Source organism: Brassica oleracea, chromosome C8 (assembly GCF_000695525.1).
Source record: "Brassica oleracea var. oleracea cultivar TO1000 chromosome C8, BOL, whole genome shotgun sequence".
In the NCBI taxonomy this organism is placed as follows: Eukaryota; Viridiplantae; Streptophyta; class Magnoliopsida; order Brassicales; family Brassicaceae; genus Brassica; species Brassica oleracea.
The window spans coordinates 20,076,105-20,104,046 of NC_027755.1; the positions used below are offsets into that span (position 1 = coordinate 20,076,105).

The 27,942-nt window shown below is 39.9% G+C and overlaps 9 protein-coding genes across 10 annotated transcripts in view; 5 read left to right on the forward strand and 4 right to left on the reverse strand.

Moving 5' to 3' along the window:
• Nucleotides 1-1,839, forward strand: part of LOC106309610 (arogenate dehydratase/prephenate dehydratase 1, chloroplastic) — a 3,565-nt gene extending 1,726 nt beyond the window's left edge. The window contains exons 3-11 of the mRNA XM_013746670.1: nt 59-126; nt 216-308; nt 380-580; nt 661-741; nt 799-894; nt 987-1,064; nt 1,126-1,283; nt 1,380-1,461; nt 1,549-1,839. Coding sequence (XP_013602124.1) covers nt 59-126; nt 216-308; nt 380-580; nt 661-741; nt 799-894; nt 987-1,064; nt 1,126-1,283; nt 1,380-1,461; nt 1,549-1,605 — 914 coding nt within the window. The 3' untranslated portion in view covers nt 1,606-1,839. The remainder of the gene's footprint in view (nt 1-58; nt 127-215; nt 309-379; nt 581-660; nt 742-798; nt 895-986; nt 1,065-1,125; nt 1,284-1,379; nt 1,462-1,548) is intronic.
• Nucleotides 1,840-2,151: 312 nt separating this feature from the next.
• On the reverse strand, nt 2,152-4,372 carry LOC106309604 (glucan endo-1,3-beta-glucosidase 1). The gene is made up of 4 exons (XM_013746663.1): nt 4,071-4,372; nt 2,674-3,978; nt 2,569-2,596; nt 2,152-2,485 (listed from the first exon to the last, which is right to left on the reverse strand). Exons 1-4 carry the CDS (start codon nt 4,153-4,155, stop codon nt 2,341-2,343), a joined length of 1,563 nt encoding a protein of 520 aa, XP_013602117.1. The 5' UTR covers nt 4,156-4,372; the 3' UTR covers nt 2,152-2,340.
• A 1,322-nt stretch (nt 4,373-5,694) lies between these two features.
• Nucleotides 5,695-7,803, forward strand: LOC106309611 (putative lactoylglutathione lyase). Its single transcript, XM_013746671.1, has 9 exons — nt 5,695-5,804; nt 6,048-6,149; nt 6,236-6,360; nt 6,449-6,513; nt 6,592-6,804; nt 6,940-6,987; nt 7,084-7,191; nt 7,281-7,433; nt 7,544-7,803. The coding sequence occupies exons 2-9, from the start codon at nt 6,052-6,054 to the stop codon at nt 7,583-7,585; spliced, it is 852 nt and encodes a 283-aa protein (XP_013602125.1). The 5' UTR covers nt 5,695-5,804; nt 6,048-6,051; the 3' UTR covers nt 7,586-7,803.
• A 559-nt stretch (nt 7,804-8,362) lies between these two features.
• On the forward strand, nt 8,363-10,712 carry LOC106309609 (aminomethyltransferase, mitochondrial-like). The gene is made up of 4 exons (XM_013746669.1): nt 8,363-8,608; nt 8,941-9,528; nt 9,597-9,715; nt 10,032-10,712. The coding sequence occupies exons 2-4, from the start codon at nt 8,965-8,967 to the stop codon at nt 10,576-10,578; spliced, it is 1,230 nt and encodes a 409-aa protein (XP_013602123.1). The 5' UTR covers nt 8,363-8,608; nt 8,941-8,964; the 3' UTR covers nt 10,579-10,712.
• LOC106309608 (dihydrolipoyllysine-residue succinyltransferase component of 2-oxoglutarate dehydrogenase complex 2, mitochondrial-like) lies at nt 10,662-13,602 on the reverse strand. Of its 2 annotated transcripts, none has more exons than XM_013746668.1 (14): nt 13,477-13,602; nt 13,307-13,381; nt 13,082-13,145; nt 12,959-12,989; nt 12,803-12,864; nt 12,635-12,709; nt 12,463-12,518; nt 12,339-12,383; nt 11,976-12,263; nt 11,797-11,891; nt 11,562-11,652; nt 11,374-11,484; nt 11,102-11,296; nt 10,662-11,010 (listed from the first exon to the last, which is right to left on the reverse strand). In XM_013746668.1, the coding sequence occupies exons 1-14, from the start codon at nt 13,540-13,542 to the stop codon at nt 10,819-10,821; spliced, it is 1,446 nt and encodes a 481-aa protein (XP_013602122.1). In that variant the 5' UTR covers nt 13,543-13,602; the 3' UTR covers nt 10,662-10,818. The 2 variants fall into 2 exon arrangements, with proteins under 2 accessions (XP_013602122.1, XP_013602120.1); XM_013746666.1 differs by having other exon boundaries at nt 12,803-12,867.
• Nucleotides 13,603-13,638: 36 nt separating this feature from the next.
• On the forward strand, nt 13,639-16,502 carry LOC106309606 (serine--tRNA ligase, chloroplastic/mitochondrial). Its single transcript, XM_013746664.1, has 10 exons — nt 13,639-14,136; nt 14,234-14,382; nt 14,635-14,728; nt 14,805-14,953; nt 15,039-15,131; nt 15,204-15,383; nt 15,475-15,641; nt 15,713-15,847; nt 15,918-16,011; nt 16,086-16,502. The coding sequence occupies exons 1-10, from the start codon at nt 13,938-13,940 to the stop codon at nt 16,359-16,361; spliced, it is 1,536 nt and encodes a 511-aa protein (XP_013602118.1). The 5' UTR covers nt 13,639-13,937; the 3' UTR covers nt 16,362-16,502.
• On the reverse strand, nt 16,492-19,072 carry LOC106309607 (GPI mannosyltransferase 2-like). Its single transcript, XM_013746665.1, has 8 exons — nt 18,506-19,072; nt 18,328-18,433; nt 18,164-18,256; nt 17,880-18,075; nt 17,606-17,787; nt 17,274-17,503; nt 17,014-17,192; nt 16,492-16,905 (listed from the first exon to the last, which is right to left on the reverse strand). Exons 1-8 carry the CDS (start codon nt 18,852-18,854, stop codon nt 16,741-16,743), a joined length of 1,500 nt encoding a protein of 499 aa, XP_013602119.1. The 5' UTR covers nt 18,855-19,072; the 3' UTR covers nt 16,492-16,740.
• Nucleotides 19,073-19,480: 408 nt separating this feature from the next.
• LOC106311962 (25.3 kDa vesicle transport protein) lies at nt 19,481-21,180 on the forward strand. Its single transcript, XM_013749320.1, has 6 exons — nt 19,481-19,607; nt 19,792-20,015; nt 20,250-20,410; nt 20,502-20,648; nt 20,757-20,833; nt 20,972-21,180. Exons 2-6 carry the CDS (start codon nt 19,828-19,830, stop codon nt 21,053-21,055), a joined length of 657 nt encoding a protein of 218 aa, XP_013604774.1. The 5' UTR covers nt 19,481-19,607; nt 19,792-19,827; the 3' UTR covers nt 21,056-21,180.
• Nucleotides 21,181-22,001: 821 nt separating this feature from the next.
• LOC106311961 (aspartic proteinase A1-like) lies at nt 22,002-25,786 on the reverse strand. Its single transcript, XM_013749319.1, has 14 exons — nt 25,637-25,786; nt 24,591-24,946; nt 24,446-24,506; nt 24,231-24,325; nt 24,027-24,139; nt 23,776-23,944; nt 23,652-23,691; nt 23,464-23,528; nt 23,266-23,379; nt 23,093-23,157; nt 22,850-23,006; nt 22,619-22,738; nt 22,440-22,528; nt 22,002-22,351 (listed from the first exon to the last, which is right to left on the reverse strand). The coding sequence occupies exons 2-14, from the start codon at nt 24,939-24,941 to the stop codon at nt 22,267-22,269; spliced, it is 1,524 nt and encodes a 507-aa protein (XP_013604773.1). The 5' UTR covers nt 24,942-24,946; nt 25,637-25,786; the 3' UTR covers nt 22,002-22,266.
• Between the last annotated feature and the right edge of the window lie 2,156 nt (nt 25,787-27,942).

Sequence of the window (27,942 nt, forward strand, 5' to 3'; positions counted from 1 at the left end):
TTTTTTTTTTTTTTTTTTTTTTTTTACCTCTCTCCCTAACAATTAACGTTGATTACAGAACCGCTATCTGCAAACAGTCTCTACTCTTCTGCTGGAGATGATTCAAAAGTGCGAATATCTTTTCAGGTGAAGTCTTACTTTCCTCACCTAACTTAAAATACATGTTTCTGTTTAATTCATTTGCTTGTGTTTACGTGCGCACTCTCCACTTGCAGGGCATCCCAGGTGCATATAGCGAGACAGCAGCACTAGAAGCATATCCAAATTGTGAAACTGTGCCTTGTGAACACTTTGAAACTGCGTTCCAGGTCATTTCTAAAATATTCATAACCTCACAAAAGTGGTGCTTTACTATGTTTTGATATGATTGATTCTTCAGGCTGCTGAGCTTTGGTTGGTGGATAAAGCAGTACTACCGATTGAGAACTCAGTAGGTGGTAGTATCCACCGTAACTATGATCTGCTCCTTCGTCATAGGCTTCACATTGTCCAAGAAGTCCATCTGCCTGTGAATCATTGTCTCTTAGGAGTGCCTGGTGTCAATAAGGAAGAGATTAAACGCGTTCTAAGCCATCCTCAGGTTTCTTCTTCTTCACCCATTGCCTTGAGACTCTTATAAGTTCACTGATGGTTGAGTACTTTGCTTTTCTTTCTCTCCAGGCGCTTGATCAATGTGTGAATTCACTTAACGATTTAGGCATACAGAGACTCTCTGCAAAAGACACTGCTACTGCTGCTCAGGTAAGGGCTTGAGATAATGAGTCTTTTAGTTCAGCTCACAGATAATGTTTTCTTCAGACTGTTGCTTCAAGTGGCAAGAAGGATGTAGGAGCAATTGCGAGTGTACGAGCTGCAAATATATATGGTCTTGATATTCTTGCCGAGAACATACAAGTAATTACTCTCTACTGATAAGGAATGTGATGAAACAGATTGTTTATCTGCAATCTTTACGTTGATGTTTTGATCTTTCCTACTGTATTCAGGATGATGCTAACAATGTGACTCGTTTTCTGATACTTTCGAGAGAGCCTATGATTCCAAGAACAGATCGACCATATAAGGTAATTACAAATCAGCTGAAACTTATTAGTCCCAGTAGTAATGCATCTGTTTTCTTCTCAGACAAGTATTGTGTTCTCGCTGGAAGAAGGTCCTGGTGTGCTGTTCAAGGCCTTGGCTGTTTTTGCATTAAGAAGCATTAACTTATCAAAGATAGAAAGTCGTCCGCAAAGAAGAAGACCGCTAAGAGTAGTTGATGGTTCTAACAATGGAAGCGCCAAGTAAGTATAGTTTTGTTAGTTCTAACGCACAACATGATGAATCACATCTTTTTTTCTGTTTGATAAGTAGTTTGTTTGTGATGATGATGATGATAGGTCCTTTGATTACTTATTCTACATTGATTTTGAAGCTTCCATGGCTGAAATTCGTGCTCAGCATGCCCTTGGCCATCTACAGGTATCGGTCCTCTCAAACTCTAGAGCTTTTGTAGCCTGTCTCAAGTCTCTAACCGATTCTAATGATCATGTCTTTTGGTTTTTACAGGAGTTCACGAGTTTCATCCGTGTACTCGGGTGTTATCCCATGGATTTAGTCAGATAGCCGAGACTTGCATGCGGCCATACTGTGCAGAAACATGTGAATATAAACAAACAGAAGAACCAGTTTTATGGCTTTGGTCATACCTGCAAGACCCTTTCTTTCACCATTCTCTTATCTTCGAAGCTTAGCTTCAAACTCATTTATTGCTGAGACAAACAGTTAATCTGTAGCTTATTGTTAAGAACGTGGTTTTGTACATTAAATTTTTAAGTTCAGTGAAATACTTTTGACATTTTTCATGTTTTAGTGACCGTTTAACTCTCCTAAATTTCATAATCTCAATGTTCTAGAAATCATTAGACGGTGTGGTTATGCGCCATATAGAGGATTATTGTTTAGACATGTGCTTTTTTTCTTTTTTTTTTTTGGTCGAAAAGTTTAGACAGATGCTTAGATCTATTTTTGAACGTTAGACTGATATTTTTTAAAAAATTCGTTTGAAAAATTCGTTTTGTTCAAGTTCATTTTTACCAACTACACCGGTAGATCGATTTTTAGAACACTGCATAATCTTCGTTATATGTTGGGAGAATACACAACATCACAGCCAAGTAACAGCAACATTTACCAAGACAGGTTTTACACAAAACATTGCCCCCAACAAAGTTACAAGAGACTGACTACTAAAATGGACTACCAACAAAACAACGAATTACAAAATTTTGATTAAAATACAATTTGTTTATGAAAACCTAGAATTGTAACTCAACCGTGGTAAAGAAAAAAAATGAAAAATCACCAGAAGGGTAACAAAACACAAGTTACAAGAATCATCATACTGGCACAGAAACCTCTTGAGAGAAGACTCCTTGAGGAGGTTTCACCAGCTGCAACTTGAGTCGAATTCACCACCGTCTGTGTCCCGTTTCCTACCTTCTTGCTGCACAAAAATGAGGCAATAGCAAGTGAATAAAACACACAAAATACAGAACTAATAACGTTTTAATGTCACAACTTTATTACCTTCCAGGGAAAATGCAGCTTCCATGACCTGAAACATACACATTCTCTTGATCAGTAAACCAATCACTGTCACTCTCTAACAATAAAAAGAATAAGAGAGCTTACTTGGGTCTGTAGTAGTGATCATAGCCACACCTTTGAAGTCACAAGAACCAGAAGCTCTCCCTTCCTGCTGGTAATAACTATTAAAAGCAAAAGAAGCATGCCCCTTCACATTATTCGGCTGATAACAACTCTCCCCAGGCTGAATCTCACTACAATTCGCTCTCCCCGGCCCACAAGCCCAATCCAACGCAGCCTGAAGCGTCTTCACATCAACCCCATCCATAGCAACACAGTACGTCTTGTTCGTCGTATCATTCGCCAAGAAAGCCCCACTCCCAGAGACATGAAGCAAATAAACCGGCGTAGTGTTCCCATAGAATAAACCCCAGCTAGCTTCGCTAACCGGCTTCGCCCTCTTATCCTCGTTAAACAGCTCGTAGATATAAACACTTGGCGTCACCTCGGGGCGCAGAGGCGTCCCCGTTCTGTCAAAAACATGTTTGATCAAATTGGAGGTGTACGTGTCAGCGTTATCGATAGTAGCGTGCGGCTCCATTTTATCGCCTTGAGAAGGCCACCCGGTCTCGGTCACAAGCACAGCCACATCAGAAATATTCAGGTTCTTCATGGATACATAAGCTGCGTCTACCATAGCGTCGAGGACGTTAGTGTAATGCAGCAACGTGTTGGGGTCAACCATCTCTTTAGCAGGAGTCAACGGCTCGAAAAGGCAGTTATCTAACGGAACAACGCCTTTGTTCTGCATATAGACGTAGTAAGGATAGAGATTCATCATCAGAGGAGAGCCGGTTTTGGACAAGAACCGAAGCAAGGGGGACATAACCGAGAGCCACGTCTGGTTAAAGTAAGCTTGCGAAGGAGGGAAAGTATCCATCATGATGGAGGCCGCGTGAGGTGTGGAGACTTTGATCTGAGTGTGGAGATTCGAAGCCACGAGAGCGTTGTAAAGAGACTCAATGGCTGGTAAGAGCAAGGGAGCCGAAGAGGGGACAGTGTTTAAGACCTCGTCTCCGACGGAGATGGCTGTGATTAAGGTTTCAGGGTAGTAAGCGACCACGTTGCGGCCGATCCACGACGCGGCGGTGGCGTTGGAGGATCCGATGGCTAGGAGCTGGTTGTTGGGGACGCTGATGATGACGCGTATCTTGGTTTTGGACAGGGCTTTGAGGAGCTCCGGATCGGCGTCGTATAGGCGGATGTGGTTTATTTTCTGGGTTTGGAGGAACTTGACGAGGTCCGGAGGTGGGAGGAGTGAGGAGACGTCGGTGCCGATGTTGAATCCGACGAATGGGTCTCTGTCTTGTTCTTGGATCTTGTTCTCTTGCGATAAAGGCCACGACTTTGCTGCACGACGTTGATAAAAATTGGCCAAGATTATTACAAAAGCTTGTCGGAATTTGAAGTGATTAACTTGTCGGAATGAAAGATGAACTTACCGGAAATAGAAAGATTGAAGATTGTAATGAAGAAGAAGAGGAAGAAGAGAGGAGGGACGGTGGAAGACATGCTAGTGACTGGCATTGAATTGATTCTGCAACTCTTCTGGTTCGGATTCAGACTCGGCTACAGATCCTTGCATTATCTTCCTGTAGATTTGTTTAGTGTTTGGTTGAGATAAGAGAAGAGAGATTTAGACATAATGTTAGTTAAGGGGTTTAGTGCTGCTAGCTAAAGATTTATGTCTCTCTCTCTCTCTCTCTCTCTGTGCTTCACGTGAATATACTCTGCTGGCTGCTCCTCTCCCCCCCCCCCCACACAAACTCGTTGAATTTCAGACAGAGGTAAATTACGATAGTAGCCTTCAATAGCTACACATCACTATATTTCGAGTACGCAAAGTATTATTCAAAAATAATAAATTTTCGTTACACACAAGTATTATTATTATTCAAGATAATAAATTTTCAAACTTTTGCAACATACCATATTATAGTATTCAAAGTGAATTCATTCAAAATTGAAAAACTTTCCATCAAAGTGCTTTATTACTTTTCATATATGAAAAAGTTCATTTGTTTTTTTGGTTATTGTTTAGTTTCTAGTAATGTCTTTCAATGTTGGTGTTGACCGCATGTGATTAAAGAATAGGCAAATAAAAGAAGAATTATAATTCCCTTAAGTGGAATTTTACTATTAGGTATGGGTTTTCTCTATTATTCATTTAGTATTTGAAATATCCATCAAAAACATTGAAATACAGTCTAGAGAAATAAAGAGAGGAATACAACAACTCCATGCATGCTTTTGTTTTGTTGAGTAGCTAAAAAATACATTGACTAGAAGAGGCCTATTTGTATTTAATTTGTTGATGATAAGTTGAAAACACATTTCCCCCTCTCAAGTCTCAACCAATAAACTAACTTAATAAATGCTTTTAGAAAACCAAAACTATTGCGACAAGTTGCAGGTAACTAACAAATGTAACGTTCTACATATATCATAATCCAGGGAACATAGTGCTGCATTAGAAAGAAAAAAATTTACAAAACAGCAACCCGACAAAACTTGTTTATCAATTATCAGAGAGGTCCATCTGGCAACTCTTTTGATATATAAAAGCTATCAAACAGAAGAAAGAGGACAGCTTAATTTCTAGAGAAGTTAAATTCAAAACATTTGTTATGACATGTCTTTTGTTCATATGGCATATGCATCCAAACATTAATATGGTTGAGATTAGAAAAATAGATTGAGATCTAAATATTTTAGTTATTTTTATTACATGCATCATGCATGTAGATGAAAAATGTAAATTCAAAACAAACTAATCAAACAAAAAAAAATTCATGTAGTGGGCTTTTCTACTTCACCTATCAATTCATATGTATGGGCTTACACCCATGTGCCTTGGGCTTTTTTCTCTTATCATTAATAATACACTTCATTATTGTACTTTCTGCCGACAAAAAAATATCGTTTATGTACGACCACGTGTATCCCATGGGCGTTAGGTTGACATCCCATCGTTCCCCAAACAATTAATCTAACGGCTGTACCGCGTCTGTGATGGTTACACTACATCACAGGCAGTAACCCGATAAGTAATCACTCACTTGATAGTTTTCTTTATTATAAGTACAGTGACGGACTTTGCTTTCTGTCTACAGAAAATTATCAAAGCCCAGTGGTGTGTGTGTGTATCTGACTCCGTTTCGCTCATCTTCTATCAGGTGAGTAACTGTCGCAGATGATCTCGTTCCTACGTTTCGATGATCGTACTCTCGTTGATTAAACATTCGAGGGTTGATTCTCATTCAGAATCATATATTTTGAATGAATCTGGGTTAATTGTGGATCGTCGTTCGATTGATCTTATGGGTTTCATGGGATCTCATTGTTCTGTGTTACGGTGATGATGATCATTGAGAAAACTGTTTAAAGTTTGGATCTTTATCTCTCTTCTTTTTTTGTAGAAAAATGGCAGAAAATGCTGATTTGGTGGAGTGGCCAAAGAAGGATAAGCGTCGTTTTCTCCATGTTGTGTACCGCGTTGGTGATCTTGATCGCACTATCCAGTATCTCTCTTTCCTTTACTCTGTTTCATTCATACACTATTGTGTTATTCATTCTATATAATAACAGGAATTGTTTTCTTGAATAGGTTTTACACAGAGTGCTTTGGCATGAAGGTGTTGAGGAAAAGAGATGTCCCTGAGGAGAAGTACTCTAATGCTTTCCTTGGGTTTGGTCCTGAAACCTCCAACTTCGTTGTCGAGCTCACTTACAGTATATGCCTCTTATCTCTCTTGTCTACACAAAAGTGATATTACTTGGGTTCTTTTATCAGAATCTAACATGTTTTTGATGTTTACAGATTATGGTGTTAGCTCATATGACATTGGAACTGGATTTGGGCATTTCGCTATTTCAACTCAAGATGTAAGTCGTGCTCATGCTTTGATTTTTTAGATTTCTAGGATCAGTCGGTCCCTGAATGTGTGGAGAGTTTGGTTTCAGGTTTCTAAGATGGTTGAGGCGGTTCGTGCCAAGGGTGGAAATGTCACCAGAGAGCCTGGTCCGGTCAAAGGTGGAGGCAGTGTCATTGCCTTTGTCAAGGACCCTGATGGTTACACTTTTGAGCTTATCCAGAGAGGTCCAACTCCTGAACCTCTCTGTCAAGTCATGCTTCGTGTTGGTGATCTTGACCGCGCCATCAAGTTCTATGAAAAGGTAATGCAACCCAGTTGAGCAAGGCTGTCTGTGTGTTTTATATATTCATTACTAATGTTTTTTGGATTATGCAATGAACATTGCTGTTTTATAGAAAGCTCCTAGCTTGCTTACCTCAATTTTTAAACCCTGCAGGCCCTTGGGATGAGACTCTTGAGAAGGATTGAGAGGCCTGAATACAAGGTGAAGTAGTCAGTGATACAATGTAGACAAGTAATTTACCTTCTTGAGCCACGTTGTGACTTAACGAGTTTCTTTTTTTTGTGTGGGATGAAACAGTACACCATAGGCATGATGGGATATGCTGAGGAATATGAGTCAATAGTTTTGGAGCTGACCTATAACTACGGTGTGACTGAGTACACAAAGGGCAACGCATATGCACAGGTGTGGGGTTTAGACTGTTGCTACTGTTTGTCTCTAACCGTTTGTGCTCTTTGCTTTGATGGTTAATTGGTCTTAAATGTAATTCTCAGATTGCAATAGGCACGGATGATGTGTACAAAAGCGCTGAAGTAGTGAAGATAGCCAACCAAGAGCTAGGAGGAAAGATCACTAGAGAAGCCGGACCTCTTCCTGGACTCGGCACCAAGATTGTCTCATTCCTCGATCCAGATGGCTGGAAAACAGTAAGTAACTGCGCATTTGAGAGATGGATGAATCTGGTGACTGTATTAAAGATTCTACTTAGCTTCATTTTGGTTTTGCTAAGAGGTTTGTTTGGTGGTTAAAATGACAGGTTCTGGTAGACAACGAAGATTTTCTGAAGGAACTGGAATGAGGAAGAGTAATGATGATGGTGATGATCACAGACAAAACCATAATAATAATAAAATGTGATCTTATGAAGTAGAGTGAAGACTTAGTATTTAATCTAAATAAGATGTTGGTTCAGTGTGTGTCGTGTTTCTATGTGTTTGTTCCTTGTCTTTGAGCTAAACTCTGTTACGTGCCTGAATAAATATATTTCCACCACCTGGTTTAGGTGCTTTCCGGTTATGGATGGTTTAGTAGAATTCAAAATTTCTGTACCAAATTGGTTTACTCGATTGAAGACGGGTTACAATGGATAAAATGCCAAAGTAAAAGAATGTCTACAACTCCCAAGAAAGTTGTATCACAAAAGAGTACAAAGATATGGTGCAAAGGTCTCGTGGAGGTCGTTGTTTAAAATCATCTCAGAAACTAAAAATACAAGGCGTGGCAGAGGTGGTGGGCACTGCTCTTGGTCGTGGATCCCACTAGAATTTTGAAGATGATGGAGTGCTTCATCTTCTCATGCTATTTTCTTTTATATTCTGTTTTCAAAAGTATGTTGTGTTGTGCTTTGCTTTGCAATTTGTTTCTCTACTCAACTTTTAACTCTATGGCTGAACCAATCTCTTGTATCTTACTAGTCTTTAATTAGCAAGGCTTAAAAAAAAAAAAAAAATTGTACAAAGATCAAACATTTCCTCTTTTTGCAATACAATAGTATATGTTTATTTCGAATTTACAAAACTATAAAGGAAGAAGATAAAGATAGAACATACACTTACCACTCAATGGAGATGTGGTTGCTTTTTGGATGATGTTTGCCTCCACCACCAACCCCTTCTTTTTTTCTTCCCATTTTTATTTATTTTCCATATCTCTAATTTAATTCAATTTTTAAACTTTCAATCCCAAAAATATATAAAGCCCTTTTTATTTATTTGTTTATTAGCGAGTTAATTGCAATAACACTAGAGTATTCATAACACTACGTAGTAGTATCCAGGAATCTGGAAGCAGTTCCAGAGGCAAAAACAAAGTCTCAATCTTTGTAAGATTTCTCCACGACCCTTTACATATCTTCTTCTCTGGTTTATGTTTTCATTCACAGAATCTCCGATTATTTTAATTTCAGACAACATTTGTTGATCATTTTTTCTATTTCTTCTGCTTCTTTGTGAAAGTGAAAGTTCAATCTCATTGCTATTACTGAGTTCCCAGATTGTTTTTCAGATGTTATAAAATGAATCTGAATCTTATTGTTAAGGCTTTATAGATTCAAAGTGTTCTCCTTTCTCGTCCATTAGAGTGTATTAGTTATTAAATGAATCTCATTTCATCATATGATTTTGATTATACTTGGATCATATACTGTGCATATAGGTTGAGGAGGAGGAGGAGGAGAAGATGAGAGGAGGGAGTCTATGGCAGCTAGGCCAATCCATAACCCGTCGTCTTGCTCAATCCGACAAGAAACCTCTGTCACCACGCCGCTACTTCGCCTCCGGCGCTGACCTTAAAAAAACCGCCCTTTACGACTTCCACGTCGCCCACGGCGGAAAGATGGTTCCTTTCGCCGGTTGGAGCATGCCGATTCAGTACAAAGACTCCATCATCGACTCGACTGTTAACTGCAGGGTCAACGGGAGTTTGTTTGATGTTGCGCATATGTGTGGTTTGAGTCTCAAGGGCAAAGACTGTGTTCCTTTCCTCGAGACGCTCGTGGTTGCTGACGTGGCTGGTTTGGCTCCTGGAACGGGGAGCTTGACTGTGTTCACGAATGAGAAGGGTGGTGCTATTGATGACTCGGTGATTACTAAAGTGACTGATGAGCATATCTACTTGGTGGTGAATGCTGGTTGTAGGGATAAGGATTTGGCTCATATTGAAGAGCACATGAAGGCTTTTAAATCCAAAGGAGGTGATGTCTCTTGGCATATCCATGATGAGAGATCTCTTCTCGCCCTTCAGGTTTGGCTATATTGATTTGAACCAAAAGATTGTTGTAGTACAATGTGATCTTGAACCTTGCATTGTAGGGTCCTTTGGCTGCTCCAGTGCTTCAACACCTCACCAAAGAAGACTTGAGCAAGCTTTACTTTGGACAGTTCCAGATCCTGGACATTAATGGTTCCACCTGCTTCCTTACTAGGACCGGGTAAAAACTCATCTTTCACTGTCAGCTTTGACACTAATGTTATTGTAAAAACCCGTCCCGTAGACCCAGGTTGGGCCTGCAAAGCATAACCCTCCCACAAGACGAGTTATCAATTGGTGATAACTCATCTTGTGGGAGGGTTGTTAAAGTCTTGGGTTCGAGGAATACCAAACGTAAAATAATCTACCTGGGGACCTTAGGGATTAGAGTCAGGGCCAGTCTAGATCCCACGGGGCGGGTTGCTACAGTATCTTCTTGTTTCTTTGGTTCAAGTAGACAATAGTTCAAGAAGAAGAGTCTGTTTTTGCATTTTCAGGTATACTGGTGAAGATGGTTTTGAGATCTCGGTTCCATCCGAGCACGCAGTTGATTTAGCCAAAGCAATCCTGGAGAAGTCCGAGGGAAAAGTAAGGCTCACGGGTCTAGGAGCAAGAGACAGTCTCAGGCTAGAAGCAGGGCTTTGTCTATACGGCAACGACATGGAGCAACACATTACTCCTGTTGAAGCTGGACTCACATGGGCCATAGGGAAGCGTAGAAGAGCCGACGGAGGGTTTCTTGGCGCTGATGTAATCCTCAAGCAGCTTCAAGATGGACCTACTATCAGAAGAGTTGGATTCTTCTCTTCGGGACCACCAGCAAGGTCGCATAGCGAGGTCCATGATGAGAATGGTAACAAGATTGGAGAGATCACGAGTGGTGGGTTTAGCCCCAACCTGAAGAAGAACGTAGCTATGGGGTATGTGAAGTCAGGTCAGCACAAGAATGGGACTAAAGTCAAGATCTTGGTCCGTGGGAAACCTTATGAAGGTAACATCACCAAGATGCCGTTCGTTGCCACCAAATACTACAAGCCATCATAATGTGTGTGTCCTCTTCTTCTATGACCTCTGTCTCTTGCTTATGTTAAATGACTTCTGTTTCCTTTGAAGTGTACGTTCTTTTGCCAAGAGGGCATTGCTTATTTCACTCTTATTGAAATAAATCTTTTAACACATAAAACATATACAAGTTCTTGGTTAAGCAAGCAAGCAAGGAACATGGTTGTGATAGAAAGATAACTTCTTTTGGATTAACACATGGACAGTTTCATAGAATCCGGTCTAGATGTCGAGAAGAAGCCTGCGTGGATCCTCAACGACGTCTTTGATGCGACGGAGGAACAGAACGGCCTCTCTACCATCTATCAGACGGTGGTCATAAGTCAATGCAATGTACATCATTGGCCTTGACATTACTTCTCCTCCCACAACCATTGGGCGGTTCACTATAGAGTGCATCCCAAGAATAGCTGACTGTAAACGTTACAGTAGAAGTCAGTGGATTGTTGACTCACATAGCATTGAATCAGATGTAAGAAAATGATGAGTGGGAGAAGGTTCAAACCTGAGGAGGGTTTATGATAGGAGTACTCAAAAGGCTACCATAAACACCACCATTAGAGATGGTGAATGTGCCTCCAGCCATTTCATCGATGGAAATTGTTCCAGCTGTTGCTTTCTTAGCAAGTCTATTGATCTCTTTCTCAATCTCAGCAAAGTTCATCTGCTCTACGTTTCGAAGCACTGGAACAACGAGTCCCTATATAAGCACACATTGGAATCAGTTTGAAGTTCAGATTCAGTATAGAGTTATACATGATGAGATGAAGATCATACCTTTGGTGTACCAACAGCAATGCTGATGTCGACGTAATCTCTGTAGATAATGTCTTCTCCATCTATAACAGCATTCACTACAGGTTGATTTTGGAGTGCGCTGATGGCTCCCTGCAACAAGAAAACTATCATTCTCTGGAAGATACAAACACAATGATTTGATGATGGGGGAGTAGTGAAGTTTATACCTTTATAAAACCTGACATCAATCCTAGTTTGACACCGTGCTTTTCAAGAAAAGCGTCTTTGTACTCTGAACGTAATTTCATCAGATTTGTCCTGATTCAGGGAAGTTAAAAATGTTGAGGTAAAATTCAGAAACATGAAAGTGACAAGAAGACCACTGATGTGATGAGATGAGAGAGAAGGCTGTTTCTTGTTTAGATTGCTACTATAAAGCACAATGAATAATCAAAAACTCACATGTCTACTTCATTGAACGTAGTCAGTAACGCAAAGGTGTTCTGAGAGTCCTTCAATCGTGTAGCAACACGTTTCCTGAGTCTTGTCATAGGAACCTGCAAGTCCAAAGTCAAAAAGACAAAAACTACTCATATCGCAAGTAGAAGATTTTCTAAATCAAGCATACAAACTCCTAATACCCTTCTTTCCCGGTCCTTTGGAGGAAGTTGAGGTTCTCTTGGTGACGCCCCTGAAGCAGGTGGAGGAGGAGGAGGAGGAGCTCTAGGCTTCTCTTTTGGAGGTGAAGTTTCCACTTTTGGTGAAGGAGGAGATTCTGCTACAGGTTTTGGCTTCTCTTCTTTTTTCTCTGGTTTAGACTCCTCAGGCTTCTTCTCTGAATCTTCAACCTTAGTTGCAGCTCCACTAGATTTAGAAATCACTGCTATTTTGAAACCAGGCTCCACTGTATCACCTTCTTTTGCAACAATCTGCGAAAAAGGAGATGATGTCAATGCAGCAACAATCTTGAAAAAAAATTACTTTCAATCTGATATATACTCTACCTTCTCAATAGTTCCAGCAGTAGGACTAGAAACATCGATTGTAACCTGTTTAATAAAACCATTAGTGACATTGACTAAGCTTCAAGAGCAGAGAGAAAAGAAAGAACGCAACCAATAATAACACCTTATCAGTCTCTATCTGTGCAATGGGCTCATCAGCTTCCACACGGTCTCCCGGTTCTGTTCCCAGTAAATAGAGGTTTTACATAGATAATGTTGATTCAATTTCTCTTATCTCCAGGCTCCAGCCAATGAAAAATTCCTAGATATGAAAGGTTAAATAAGCTTGTACTTACTCTTCAAGATAGTGGCTAAAGTGCCATCAGAAATAGATTCTCCCATGTATGGAACAACAGCATCCACAGACCCACCTTCCATCACCAAAAATGAATTTATTCATCAATAATCGAACCACATCACTTACACTGATATGGACTGAAACTGAAACCAAGAGTGTATCATACCTTCATCCGAGGAAAACAACCTAATACTAGTGTTGAATGTTTGGATGCATGGCAGAGTTACCCTGCTAATAGACAATCAAAGCAATATCATAAAACAGTTATAGCTAGTCACAACAAAATAAAAAACATGGCTTAAAATGCAACAACATAACCCACCTCATAATTGCGTTTGAGCTCAAACTGGAACCTATAAATCAAAAAAAAAAAAAAAAAAAAGAGAGATCAAACAAGTAATGTGAATGTGTCTTAGTGTATCATATAATCACCAAGGAGTAGTACCTAGATAAGAAGGAAGACTGACGGCGTTCACCACCACCCGTGATCCTCTTACGAAAACTGAAGTCTGTATTCAATGTAAAAGATGGCTTTACCATCACGATGAAAATGAAATAATCCAAGAATATATCTATTGATCATCTTACAACAGCATATTCAAAGTTAATTCCTTTCAAACACAAACTCAACTGCCAAAAGTATATAAAGACATGGACTTTAAGCATCTACCTCTTTCGAAAGAGCTCCATAGTAGCGAGGATGAGATGCCTTAGCACTCGTACTCTTCCACGACTTTCCTATAATCTGAAAAAAAAAACAACAGACTGATCCTTTCAAAACAAACAAAATAAAACGAATTTTTTTTTTGGGATAGAGAGATGAAACGTGTGGAAACTCACCGAAGAAAAATAAGAGGAGTTACAGCCATTAACAACCTTCCTTCGAACGATCGACCAAATCGCCATTGCTTCTTTCAGCTCTCAAGGAAGAAGAAGAAGCCAGAAACAGACAGACAGTGACAAAAAAAAAAAAGGCAAAGAAAAGAAACACGTCAGCGTTTCATCAGACACACACTCAAGGATGTAGTAAACACGTGGCAAGTCAAACGGTAGCAAGTAGACCTTGCCGTAGCTGATTAAAACAAAATAGCCTCCGAAACGACACCGTTTTATTAATCAAGGTGGCAAGTTAATCAGGTAAGACCTTCGCGAGCTGAGTGAAGCCCTCCGTTGACACGTCACTTCGCCGACGTGCCTTCGTCATCACTTAAAACGACAGCGTTTCAGTATCGTCCTGTAATGAACCAGATTATAAAACTGAACCAGTCGTCGTCAGTGTCTTCTCTTTCTCAGCTCCGGCGATGGGTTTACACACACTAAGACTCGCCACCGTTCCTTTGACCTTCACTACTTCCCGCCTCTTCCTCAACCCATCTCCAACCCTAGCCTTCTTTTCCCGCCACGTTCAACCGCGCAAGCCTTCTTTCCTGCTCAGAGCATTCTCCAATTCCACCGCAGTACAAGACACTCCACTCACGCAGACTTCTTCGGATTCCTCTGGTATTATTACCTCTCTCTCTCTCTCTCTCTTACCTCTTCAAACTGTCTTTTGAAACGTGACTGATTCTTTTTACGGTTGCGAGGTTTTACTTTTTAGCTGCGAGGACTCAGTGGAAGGCTGCCATTGACTTTAAATGGATAAGGGATAACAAGGAAGCAGTCGAGATCAATATCAAGAACCGAAACTCCAATGCTGATTTGGAAGCTGTGCTCCAGCTTTACGAGAACATGGTCACTCTCCAGAAGGTTATCTAATACTCTACTCTTCTCTGTTCCCTTGTTAGCAATTAGCTCAATTCAAATTTGGAATCTTTAGTAATGGGAACATGTAAAGAGTCAGCTCCTTTGAGGAATAACACATTGTTGGCAGTTAGCACAATTCAAATTTGGGATTTTTAGTAATGGAAACATGTAAAGTCAGCTCCTTTTAGGAAGAACTCATTGTTACTATACATTTTCTTCTCTCGGTTCGGCTAATGAAACGCTTGCAGATAGCAGGAAGTTGAGGGGATTCGTGAGGAGAGGAACAACGTTGCCAAGAAGATGAAAGGGAAGCTTGAACCTTCAGAACGTGAGAGACTCGTGGAAGAAGGTAAACGAGGGATGTTCCATTTTGTTTGTCGGTCTGTGTTCTTTGTTGAAGATTAAAGGGAGTGTTTTGCCTTCAGGTAAGAATCTTAAAGAAAGTCTTGTGACTCTGGAAGAAGACCTAATGAAACTTCAAGATGAGCTTCAACATGTGGCGCGGTCTATACCAAATATGACTCACCCTGATGTTCCTGTGGGAGGAGAGGATTCATCGGCTATTAGAAATGAGGTAGTTTAGTTTGGTCATAACTCCATGAACTGTTGCATTTGACTGTGGCATTTTCCTTTCTAAAAAGATACATGATTCTTTCTAGGTTGGTAGTCCACGTGAGTTTAGTTTCCCAATCAAAGATCATCTTCAGCTTGGGAAGGATCTAGATCTCATGGACTTTGACTCTGCTGCAGAGGTATACGCTTTGTCTATTTAAAGGGCTAAGATCTCATCAAAGTAATGCCTTCTTGCTTTAACATTCTTTCAGGTAAGTGGTTCAAAGTTTTTCTATTTGAAGAATGAGGCAGTGTTATTGGAGATGGCACTTCTTAATTGGACACTATCAGAAGTCATGAACAAAGGTTTTACTCCCCTAACAACCCCTGAAATTGTGAGATCATCTATCGTTGAGAAATGCGGTTTCCAACCTCGTGGAGATAACACTCAGGTTTCTGCACTACTTATGTGTGTTGATCTGTTTGATAAGCCGATGTGTTTGTATTTGTTTGCCAATCAAGCTTCCATTCTTCTGTTTATAGGTTTATTCTATAGACGGAACTGATCAATGTCTCATTGGTACCGCTGAAATTCCTGTGGGAGGAATACACATGGATTCAATTCTACTTGAATCAGCATTACCTTTGAAGTACATAGCGTTCTCTCATTGCTTCCGTACTGAAGCTGGTGCAGCCGGCGCCGCCGCAAAGTGAGTTAGTTTATCTGATGCATCTTCTTGGCTCTTATTATACTCAATAGATTCTCTCCATTTTCGAGCAGGGGTCTTTACCGAGTCCATCAGTTCAGCAAGGCGGAAATGTTTGTCTTGTGCAGACCTGAAGATAGTGAGTCCTTCCACAACGAACTCATTCAAATTGAAGAAGACTTGTTCACTTCTCTAGGACTACATTTCAAGTAAGAAACTGAACTGAAAACTCTATGTTCTGTCTGCCACTGGACTTTTTGTCTAACTCTGTCTTTGCAGAACATTGGATATGGCCACAGCGGATTTAGGCGCTCCAGCTTACCGCAAGTTTGACATTGAAGCATGGATGCCTGGTTTAGGACGATTTGGCGAGGTGAATAAAAAAACAAACTCTAATCTGAATCTTAGTTTCTTCTTTGAGCTTGCTTGTTTTAACTTCTGTGGTAGATATCGAGTGCATCAAACTGCACTGATTACCAAAGCAGGAGACTAGGAATCCGTTTCCGCCCATCTGAACCGCTTCAGACTGGTTCTAAGAAGGGCAAAGCGAATCTTCCGTCTACTAAGTTTGTGCACACTCTAAATGCAACGGCGTGTGCTGTCCCAAGGATGATGGTGTGTTTGCTGGAGAATTACCAGCAAGAAGATGGATCCGTGGTGGTCCCTGAGACTCTTAGGCCTTTCATGGGAGGCATTGAAGTCATTAAACCCAAACTTAGATAGTTTTTTGAATGGCTATCTCTATGAAGTCTTGTTGTAACTCATGATCTCTTGTGTTCTTTTATTCATTTTCATAATATTTGATTGCACACTGAATATTTATCTTCATTTCACAATATGTTCATAATGGAACTGTTGCTTCAATGTCAAATCTATTATAAAACAGCCAAAAGATACATATCTGTCTTACCACATGAGACTACAGTGAGCACATAGCCGAGGAAAAAACTAATTCTAGTGGGCTAAAATTTGCAGAAACAACAAAACCGGTTGGTTCTCTGCATTTACATGACTCAAGAGTCAAGAGACCGTTGGCAAAGGTAAACCAACGTCTTGATACTCTGATGGAACAACCAAAGATGCTGAGATAACCAGCTTGAAATCAAGTGAATGGATAAAAGTTTGAGAAGAGAAGAGATCCAAGAAGGATATAGGCAGCACAATATGACCACATCAAGTATCCCCATTTACTATGTTTAGGAGATGAAATCAAATGAGACGCAAACCAGTAAAGAGGAGGGCTCGCTGACAAGAACCGTGTTGCAACCTGCAATAATCACAACACACACATGAGGACAGTGAACAACTATCTCACTAAAACCTTGCTATCATATTAACTTCTTTGCATTATGTTTATGATATTAAGGATTGTAACCTGAACATGCATGATGAAGAACGCCGTGGCTGCCATTAAACCCAAATGTACGACAAATGGGAAAACATCAGCTGAAAAGTATCCTGATGCTTCTGGCGAGTTGGATTTCTCAGCTGCATTGTTGGTGACAGTCACATCCTTCTTTTTGCTCGGTTTTCTCTGCCTAATGTCACTCTTTCCTACTCAGGAAAATAGAGAGGATGATCCAACAGAGTGTTCAGCTTTGAAACTACTAGATCACATAACGAAGAAGAAGATACCTTCATTTGATGAAGTTATAACATCTGGTTCAAGTACATCCTTCAGAGAATAAAGCCTTGCAGAAGAACTCTTCTCTTTCTCAGTAGCTTGAAAGCCCAGCGAAGTGAAGAGCTCAGGCCGAGTCTTCATGTAACTTACAATAGAACACACAGCTAGAGACAGAATAGGGGATGCAAGCAGAAAGTTTGGGAGCTGCTTAAACTGAAAGTACCTAAGGAACCCTACTCCCCTGTTACAAATCCATATCAACAAGAAAACCAAAGGCTCAAAAATCAAATAGATGAAAGAAAAACTTGCAAGAACAAGAAAATGGCTATTGTTCAAAACTTACCAGTAATGACTTTGAATGAAGTTGTAAAGCAAAGGTACCTTTGCTTTGCACCAAGGCCTCAATTCATCATCCAGCTTATGTCCATGACATATGTTATAGTATCCATACGCTTGAAATGCGACGAAAGGAAGACAAATGCACACGCATCGAATAAATCCAGTAATTAAAACCTGCACAGACAACTAGATAGAGAAACAAATCATTCAGAGATGACATGATAGACTAGCTTGATACCATAACTTGTGAAACTTGAATGAAGTTATGTATAACTCACACAAACGCGCCTTCTCAAGTATAAAGCTTCATAAGCTCGATGCATAGTTTGGAAACAGATATAACCAGCATTGAGGATTCCATTGGACCTTGCACAGCCAGAGAGAGCAAACCAGAGAACAGCTACATTGCTGGCGCCAGATAACAAGTGGTACACGCCTCCAATTGAAAACAAAGCATACAGACTTTCTGAATATCTGAAAGTTAAAATGGAAACAGTCCAATCCTCATCAGTTAGTTACCATTTTTATAAGATTGAAGAGATCATTGCTTGAATGCACTTACATTGACGAATAGAATATAGACGCTGGATTGAAACAGAAGATAACTGAAGCTCTGAATGAAGCTTCAGTGTCCTTCAAGATAATAACTGAAACCCTGTTAGCAAAGACTCATGTAAGACATTTCTAATAGGAACTCAAAACTGTTGATGAATGTAAAAGAAGTACCTGAAGAGATAGATAGCAGCAAGTACGAAGGCTAAGTTGGTGACAACGTAACCAGACAACACCATCACAGCTCGGAGACCAATCAACGGAACCAAAGGCGCAAAAACTGAATCAGAACAAACAAATTTTTTCATCAGTGAGAACTCGAAGAGATTCAAAACGAATCAGAAAACGTTACCTGTGCGAGAGAGAAGGGAGATGAAGAAGGGAAGAAGAGGCAAGAAGGCGTAAATCTGCTCATACTCGTACCCACACTCCGTGATCCGGAGGAAGTAAACGCTGTCCCAGACTACGCTGTTCTCAAGCGTCTTCGAGAGTGGATTAGCTACTAGCAACGGAGGAGAGTCTTCGGGGACGTCTCTGTGACGCAGGCAAGGAGGGTTGAGTGCGGCGGATGTATCGTACGGTTGGAGGAAGCTCCGCCATAGAATGGTTAAGAAGAGGACGAGTAGACGCGAGACGACGGCGTATTTGATCAAGATGCTTTCTTTCCTTGATTTCGAGCTTGGCTCCATGGCTTTGGCCATTGATTAAAGTGATCTTCTTGCAGACAGACGCAAAGCAGTGAACTTTAGTGATTCTCCGACAGTAATGGAGATCCAGCAGACATGGAAGACAAATCGAACTGAATCAATTAAAGGAATGTATCGATTTATTATCTCGTATCTGAGGAGACAGAGCATGAGTCGAAGGAAAATGATGGAGACAACAACCGGCGACAGATTGTAGTAAAAAGGTTTGACGATTTGTGATTTTGAGCACGAATTGGAGTTAGTTTCAAACCCGAAAGAGGTTTCATGAACCGGCCGGTTTAATCATAAGAGTATGTCGCTAGTTTTAAAGCCGAAAATTTCCGGTTTTATTCGGGTCACAAAGGCTTGGGTTTTTTTCTAATACCGGAGGCAGCGATCGATTCGGTCCGGTTTCAAAATATCTTGGACCAGAAAAAGTTTTATTACAAACGCTTGAAACGTTATGCGTTAGGAGCTTCGTCCAAACACAAACGTAGCGTTTTGTGAAGCTAGATCAAACGCGCCACGTCACTGAAGACATGTCAATAAAACGCGTCACAAGCCCAGTGATCACATCATGTCACTAAAAAAACGCAGAACGTAGATCGTCATAAATAAACATTTCAAACAACAAAAAATATTAATTAATAAATAATAAATCACCCCCTTGATAAACCCTTTATTAAAAAAAACATTTTAATTTATCTTTCCTTGGATCATCGTCTTCCTCCAGGTTCTCAGATCCTCAAATCGAGAAGAACAATTCAGGTTAGCTCAAACCGATCTTCAACTGTGTAAATTTTCGATTTTTACAAGGATTGCTTCCGTTTCGGATCGAAAGTTTGGATTTTTATCTCAGATCTTTCGAATTTGATATGAATGCTTAGCTCAATTGCCTCTCTTTACATTTAGATTCGTATTCTTACTTTGGAAATTTTATTGATAATTGCAGTGAGGTTGTTGTTGGAGAAGGAGGAGTAAGGCTAAGATGGTGAAGATGACATTGATAGCTCGTGTCACTGACGGGTTGCCTCTAGCTGAGGGACTTGACGATGGGCGTGACTTGCCAGATTCCGACATGTATAAGCAACAGGTCAAGGCTCTCTTTAAGAATCTCTCCAGAGGTCATAACGAAGCTTCGAGAATGTCTGTTGAGACTGGCCCCTATATTTTCCAGTATCCTTTAACATCTCTTACTTACTTATTGATTGATAGATTTCATGTTTTAATGTTTGATTAAGAGTAGTTGCATCTGTTACGTCTTTTGAACTATACTATCATTGCTTTTTGGCAGCCTCGTAAACTATGACATCATGACATATCTCAAGACTCTTGCATTGTTATTGACATGTTTATATCTTGAAAGAAAGAACCATGTATCTATGCTCTTCCTTGACCAGTGAACTTTAGTTACATAATAGAAGGACGTGTTTGCTACTTGACAATGTGTGACCGCTCTTACCCTAAGAAACTGGCGTTCCAGTACCTGGAAGACCTTAAAAATGAGTTTGAACGTGTCAATGGACCTAACATTGAAACAGCTGCTCGACCTTATGCCTTTATTAAGTTTGGTATGTGTGTACTGTAGATTCTCTTATGTATTCTCATGGAAACATAGCTTCCTTGGTTTCTCACTCTCTCTTTTTTTTTTTGTTGTTGTAGATACTTTCATTCAGAAAACGAAGAAACTGTACCAAGACACTCGTACGCAACGGAATATTGCTAAGCTGAATGACGAACTCTATGAGGTCCATCAAATAATGACGAGGAATGTGCAGGAAGTCCTAGGTGTTGGTGAAAAGCTAGACCGTAAGCAACTCTATCTATGAGGTTCATTCATTACGGTTTTTCGAATCAGGAGAACAGAGCAATATGCTAATCATGTACTGTTTCCTCTTCTTGTTTTTGTTAATGCAGAGGTGAGCGAAATGTCGAGCCGGCTAACATCTGAATCTCGTATATATGCTGACAAGGCTAAAGATTTGAACCGTCAGGTTAGTATATGATTGTACACAATGCAACATTGGTCACACGTTAACGTTATGAGATGCTCTCGTTTCTTATGATCATGTTTTAGTTTATAGCTCAAGTTTGTTGCATATGGTTCTGAAACATTTGGTTTGGTGAACCAGGCTTTGATCAGGAAGTGGGCACCAGTTGCCATCGTGCTTGGGGTCGTGTTCCTTCTTTTCTGGGTCAAGAACAAGCTATGGTAAGAAAGTGGCTAGACTTCTCCGGACATATTCCTTCTTTCAAAGCGAAACTATGACACACATTTTGTACTTCTGTAGTATGCAAATTTTATGAAACTATCACTTTTGAAACCTTGATTTTCAATTCATCATGTCCTTCAAATCAAAAACTAAACTCAAAACTGTTTTGGTTTCATTACATATTCCTACCTGAAATGATATACACAGCTACTCAAAACTAGAGAAGTTTAACGTCTATGTAGTCTCAAGTGTAGTTTAAAATCTTGTGGACTTGCCAAACCTAATGTTGAAGTATTCTTCAACTCATCTGAAAGCTGCAGTGCCCTCTCAAAATCTCCCGACTTCTTCAGACAATCGATCAACGCTCTGTAGATATAAACCGATGGTCGAATACCCCTCTGTTTCATCTCATCGAAAAGCCTAAACTACTACTCCTTTCCGTTCTCTGACCGACCCAAACTGTCTCGAACCTACAAGCTTTCCTCAACCCGTTTAACACAGTGTTTGTATGTAATGATGTTAAGGGATACATCGCAATCTTCGGTGTTAATGAAGGCTCTAGCGAGGTTGAGATAAATTCATAATTTTTTGTTATTGATATGGTGCTTAATTTTATCCGGAAGCTTGGGTTTAGTTGTCACTTCTTGTAAGCATGGAAGATGATGGGGACAGAGATTAGAGAATGCAAAGCAAAGATAGGTTTTGCTGCTTCGTGATTTGAATGTTGTTAGCTTGATGAGTAGAATTGATCCGTTCTTTTAGCTTTGTCGTAATGATCCTTCTGCTACGGTAACTATACATACTGTGCCTTATGGACGTGATTCCCACTAAACCCAAATGTATTTGGTGCTAAAAGACGTTTTCACAAATCACAATACCACTAACTCCTCGCGAAGTCTCTGCTTATGACAATTGCTAATCACAAAGCATAATAAAACAAAGGTAGAGGTGGCTCCAAAGACAGAATTTTTATCTAAAAAGTTTTCACCATCGAACTTGAGTAGCAGAAATATTTACAAAGCCAATGCCTTCAAAACTACAAAGGCCTTCTTTTTTTTTATGTCATTAGGAAACCCATTAAAAAGATAAAAAGTAGCTCTGCACCACCATTTCTACCACGACTCAGTCTTTAACACAAACCCTTCCAGAAACATACAAACAGAGACAGATTGTTCACATAAAGCCAACTAACAACCATACGCCCAACCGTGTGTTTAGGCTGCTTCTGCAAATCCAACCTGTGCTTTTCCAAAGTCAAACACGGTGTGGTATTTGCCCATGAATACATCTCCCAAGATCCTGTTACATTTTACCACCATGCTTCAGGTTAGAAAGAGAAAGAAAGAAATAGAAGAACTTGTGCTGCAGTGTAGAACCAATTATTTACCAGAGAGGTCCACGTGGTGGTGCAACGTCGAGTGCAATAAAGCCACTGATGCACTGTGCTGCAGCGCCCTCACCAACCTTCAGAACATACTGTTCACACCACAACATCATCAAGAGGTTAGAATGGGGATACTATTCAGGTGACAACTACGAGATTATAAATCATGTTCTCAATCATACCTCATGTGGAGCAAGATCAAAGACTTTGCCCCCAATGGTGAGCGAAACAGTGGGCATGGTCGAGAGTTGTGCACAGTCCACGGCAGACTCTCCCATTGGGCTGGGAATACGCTCGCATAGCTGTTCACAAAGAAAAAAAAAAGCAACAGTAGCAAATGAACAGGATCAGAACAAGAATGGTTCAACAGATTTATTAATAAAAAATACTGCAAGAGAGGCTTGTTGTTGTACCTCGTTGACGTAGTCCAATATGCGTTCCTGAGTCATGTTCTGCCTCAACTGGCTCTGAATCCAAACAACTGCCATCTCACATGCAGAACACGCGGCATCTCCAACACCGTTAGACAATTTGGCGTTTTCCTTGTCCACCACAGACTCAATGCCCATACTAAACGATAAATAAGAACTATAGTAAGCAATCTCCTCAAAGAATAAAGCTTCTCTATATCATAAACGAACCCACTGGAAATTTACCTGACACCACGTTTACCATCGAATGTGCACAGACCAATCTGCGAGCAGATTTTCTTCGGCTGGGTCTGCAATCGGAAACGGGAACAGTGAGTTAATTTCATTTACATAGCAAGAGTGTCAACATATTATTTGTCACACTAGATTTTATTAGCTAGACAATCACGCATACTTACTTCAGACAAAAGCAGATCCAAGATGGTCTGCCCGTACTGATCTACGACAGTCTTGCACTGCTGGCTAGCAACTCCAGATGCTCCAATAGCATGGTTTATCATGGTGATTATAGTCTACGCAGACAAAAAAAAAAAGAGTGTATTACTACCAATACGACACTTTAGAAACCATTAGAACTCCTTCAGATTCTTGCTTACTGTTGGACCCGCAAGCAGAGATGTTCCAGAATCTGCTATAGCAGAGCAGCCGCTTTCGCAGTATCCTGTATAACAAAAACTAAACATTAAATCCAGTCTTTGCCAGTAAACATAAAAAGTAAAACATTTTCAAATTTGTTAGGAACAGCTATATATTATACAGAAAAAGGATAGTACTGTTAACATACCAGTGGGTGCACCGCCAATGAGAACATCACCCATATCAAACTATACACACACACAAGGCTTGAGTTAGACCATTGGAAGACGTTTACGAGAAACCAAGACAAGAAAATAATATAAATAAGACACCTGCCAGTAACCCTTTTGTGTCACAGGGACGTAAGTATGCTGTCCCTTGAAATGTTTTGGGTCAACACCTCCAAACACAAGTTCACCACCTTCTTCATCCTCAGCGTTACGGTTAAGCCAAAATGAAAACACCGGCTCCTTGATGAGGCCTTGCTTGAGCATGTTGTACCTGTAAAAACAAGACATTTTGGCATGAGATCAACACTACAAGAATGTAGTAAACTCAACCCAATCAAGAGAAGAAAGCATACCAAACAGGAGCGGCATTTCCAACAGAGATCTCTTGGAATCCAAGACCAAGGATACCATCAAACTTAGCTACAACAAATGTCAAACCAGGCTCCTTGGTTGCCTCGATAAACTCCTGATAAGATAGACAATGTTAAGGAGGAAGAACAACGATGTAGAATAAATGAGTGGTAAGAGTTTTGAGTACTGTGAGATAGATAGTTTACCTGATCCTTGACAACTAAGTCGCCAACCGTGACAGCATCATTACTAAAGAAACCAGCAATAGCCCCAGTTCCGTAATGAATTGCGGCGGATTTTCCTGCACCAAAGACAAGAAACAGACATCATTATAAACAAATCCCAAATTTTGATAATACAGAAACATAGTAAAGACTGCATAACTAATTCAGGATTAAAGAGAGAGAGAGAGAGAACAAACCATTCTTCTCATATGTGCTTGACCGCGACGACTTGTATTTGGGATGTAAGAGACACGCAATCTACACAGCGGACAGAACAAAATTAATTATCTTCTCAAATGTATCTCGACCACAACAAGCAATTATAGACCAAATGTTGCTTACCGAGAAATAGCATTTGGATGATGGCACCCAGAGGTTAGAACTTCCGGTATCAAACACCACGGTGAACTTCTGCGGTGGAGTACCAATAGCGATCTCACCGTAGTACTGAGCGTCCAAGTAATTCTTCAGCGTGACAATGTCAGCATCGCCCGAGTCTCCAAGGTTGTAAGCTCTCGGGGGATTTTCTTGGTGGGAACCAAACGCACGTGCAGCAAGACCGCCTTTGGGATCCAACTTGAGTTTCTTCAGGCCGACTCTGAAGGTCCCATCATTGCGCTCAGCAGAGGCAGAAAGAAACAGCAGGAACGACACAACGAGTGACACAGCAACCGTTCTTGAGTATATTCCCATTTCACCTATTCATTGAGAACCAAAAAGTAAGTTAGGCAACCATGTTTAAAATACCAAAAACGTCAACAAGAATCTATATAAAAAAATAATAATTATATTGAATGAATAGACTTTTATTTGGTCGGTTCAAACAGATAAAGATTGACAAGGTAACACGCATTAAAAAATGCTCTAACTATCATCTTTACTAGCAACCAAGCAAACACTAGCGTGGAAGATATAAATAAAATAAAATAAAAAACTTTATTGACTTTGCAAATGATAAAGACGTTTATTGAAATCAACGTTTTTATTTTGTACGCTATACAAAAATTGCTACTCTCACGATTACAACAAAGCCATAACCAGCATCCCAAAAAAGGAAAGATCCTTCAATCTGACAAAGAATTATAAAAGGAAACAATCCTAATTGCATTATAACTGAAGGATTCACAAGAAACTTGAAATGGTAACAATCGATTACACGATGATACGATGCACAGTACGATTGCATGATCAAACTCAGTCAAAAGCATCACACCGATCGAGCAAGACTACTACCGAAAACCAAAATTAACAACGAATCTACTAATCAGACTATATACCAATAATACTGTTCAGAGCCGGATATAGCTAATAGCAAGAGAATCGAAGACATGCGATAACGAAGATGACTATAATACAAGAGAATCGATGGATTTCGAAGGAGAACTCACCGAAGCTATGGCACGAGAATCTCAGGAAATCGAGGGGAAATGAATTACGATGAAGAATGAAACGAGGAGAGGTGGTGGTTACATTTATTGAAGAAGAAAAGATGACTGTGACGAGAGAACACGCTAAATTAACAGGGCTGTGCCGTAAATAAACAATGACAGCGGGGCCCACTGATGTAATCGCGTCAAAAGAAAAAGAAAGAGATATTTCTTGAAGAACCAGTTTTCTATTCTGGCCGTTGGATTAAAGATATAATGAACGATCAGATATTTGCCGTTGACGAATGGATAGGAAAGGCCTAAACGTAGCAAGTATTAAATTAGCGTTACGATCACGTGCTTACGAATTTAGAGTGGACTACCTGTTCTTCCAGAATCTTAGCCGTTGATTGAGATGACTAACGTGTCGACTCGAAGTGTTTTCTTGCTGTAATCTGCTCTAAAGCCCAATTAAAATAGGACTTATGTTTATATTGGGCCTGTTGGAAGCCCAATTACCGTTTCTAAATTATTCATTTAAATAGTAGAGCAACCTAAAATAAATTAACATGCGAAGATTGATTCTTAACCTCCATAACAAGACATTCTAAGCTTACTCAACACTTCACACCACTAAACTATAGTCTCTTAATTAAGGATCAGCCCTAAATAATGTCTCCACTTCACTCTTACTACATGTTCTTTTCCATTCTCATGATCATCCTTCTTCAATCATCACCAATAATGTACAAGCAATGCACATTAACATACTATTTTTAGAACAACAAGAGTAATCAAAATTGACATGATGAAAAAGTTTAGTAAGCTGAGCATACCAAAATACAAAAGAGCAGAACAATGAGAAACATACACATCCTCAACCAGTTGGGGAAACAAAACAAAAAAATTGACACACCATTGCAAAGGTCCAGTAAAATTATAAAATCTCACACGATATACAAAATGAAGATATCATGTAAATGTATCTTCTTATTGACCCCACAGACACAACAACAATAGAGAGACCTCGGAAATTTCTCCATCCATCGCTCATCTTTTCTCTCAGTTTTTCGAATTTGAATTATGGAGCTAAACAATCACTTGCAAACGCAAACGCAAGGAAGACGAAGAAGAAAGAAAATGCTCTCTTTCTCTCTCTTCAATTGGGCTTTAACTTAATTTCGTTTGGGGCGTACCAATACCCTTTACATCGTCGGTTATTATTATTTTTTTTTAACACTTTATTTCATTGAATTTGATTATAATGTATTACATCATAGAAGAATGACAAAATGATAAAGAGAAATTAATGGTATTTCCTCACCGAAACTGGTGAACACAAACATCGCAGATGCCACATTAGCCATCACAAACTGGTCTTATTTCAAATTGAGGTAGATTAGGTGTTTCCGATCCCACAATAGCAGACGGACTTCTAATACCTTTAACGAAAACATGAAAATAATTATCATCGTCTAAATAAGTCTCCTTCTTTACTGCCTTTATCAAATTTGTACACATTAGCTTCAGCTAAAATATTGTACAAGCTTGAAATGCAAAATGAAAATCAGATGGATAGTATGGATTGATCGATCAGATCCACTCTCACTGCCGCAAAATCACATACCCGAAGAGACAATGGAGACAAAAACAATCCCATAATGAAACTAGATCCAACTCCTCACAAGAGAAAAATGATGAAAGCACTAGAATACTACTTTAAATAAAAGCAGCACGTAGCAATAACTTATCATAAGGACAAAATCCAAAACGTAAACTAAAGTCGGAGCGCATGAGCTAGTCATAAGCAAACCCGTTGCTAAAAGGCATACGCTTCAACATCACTGCTATGAAGAGACCAACACCTCAAACAGGTCATATGAATCAAAAACCAACCCTTTAGATCCGCCTTGAATCCATGTACGAAGACCACAAGAGCAAGTCTCACTGAAAGAAAGTGAGCAACCCACACCACCAGACAAAAAGAGAAGCAAAGACAGCAACAATGGCAAGAAACCAGAGATGATAGAGACAAACTAAAGTTCCACGACTAATCAAAGACTGTCGATGAAACCACACCACAAAACACTGAGATCCGAGAAAGAAAGGCAGGTGAACAAGCTAGAGAGGAAGAAGAGCCTCTCCGGTGCCGGCGAGGACCGCTAGGCACAAGAGAAACTGCAAGAAAGTTGGGAGGCAGTTATTATTATTATTATTAAGGCTCTTGTGTTCTATTTGTAAATCCCTCATTTGCCACTAACTCTTTGTTTAGTCTCTGTGTTTGATGATAGGAGTTTCAAGGCTCCTAATCAAATGTTATAATATAA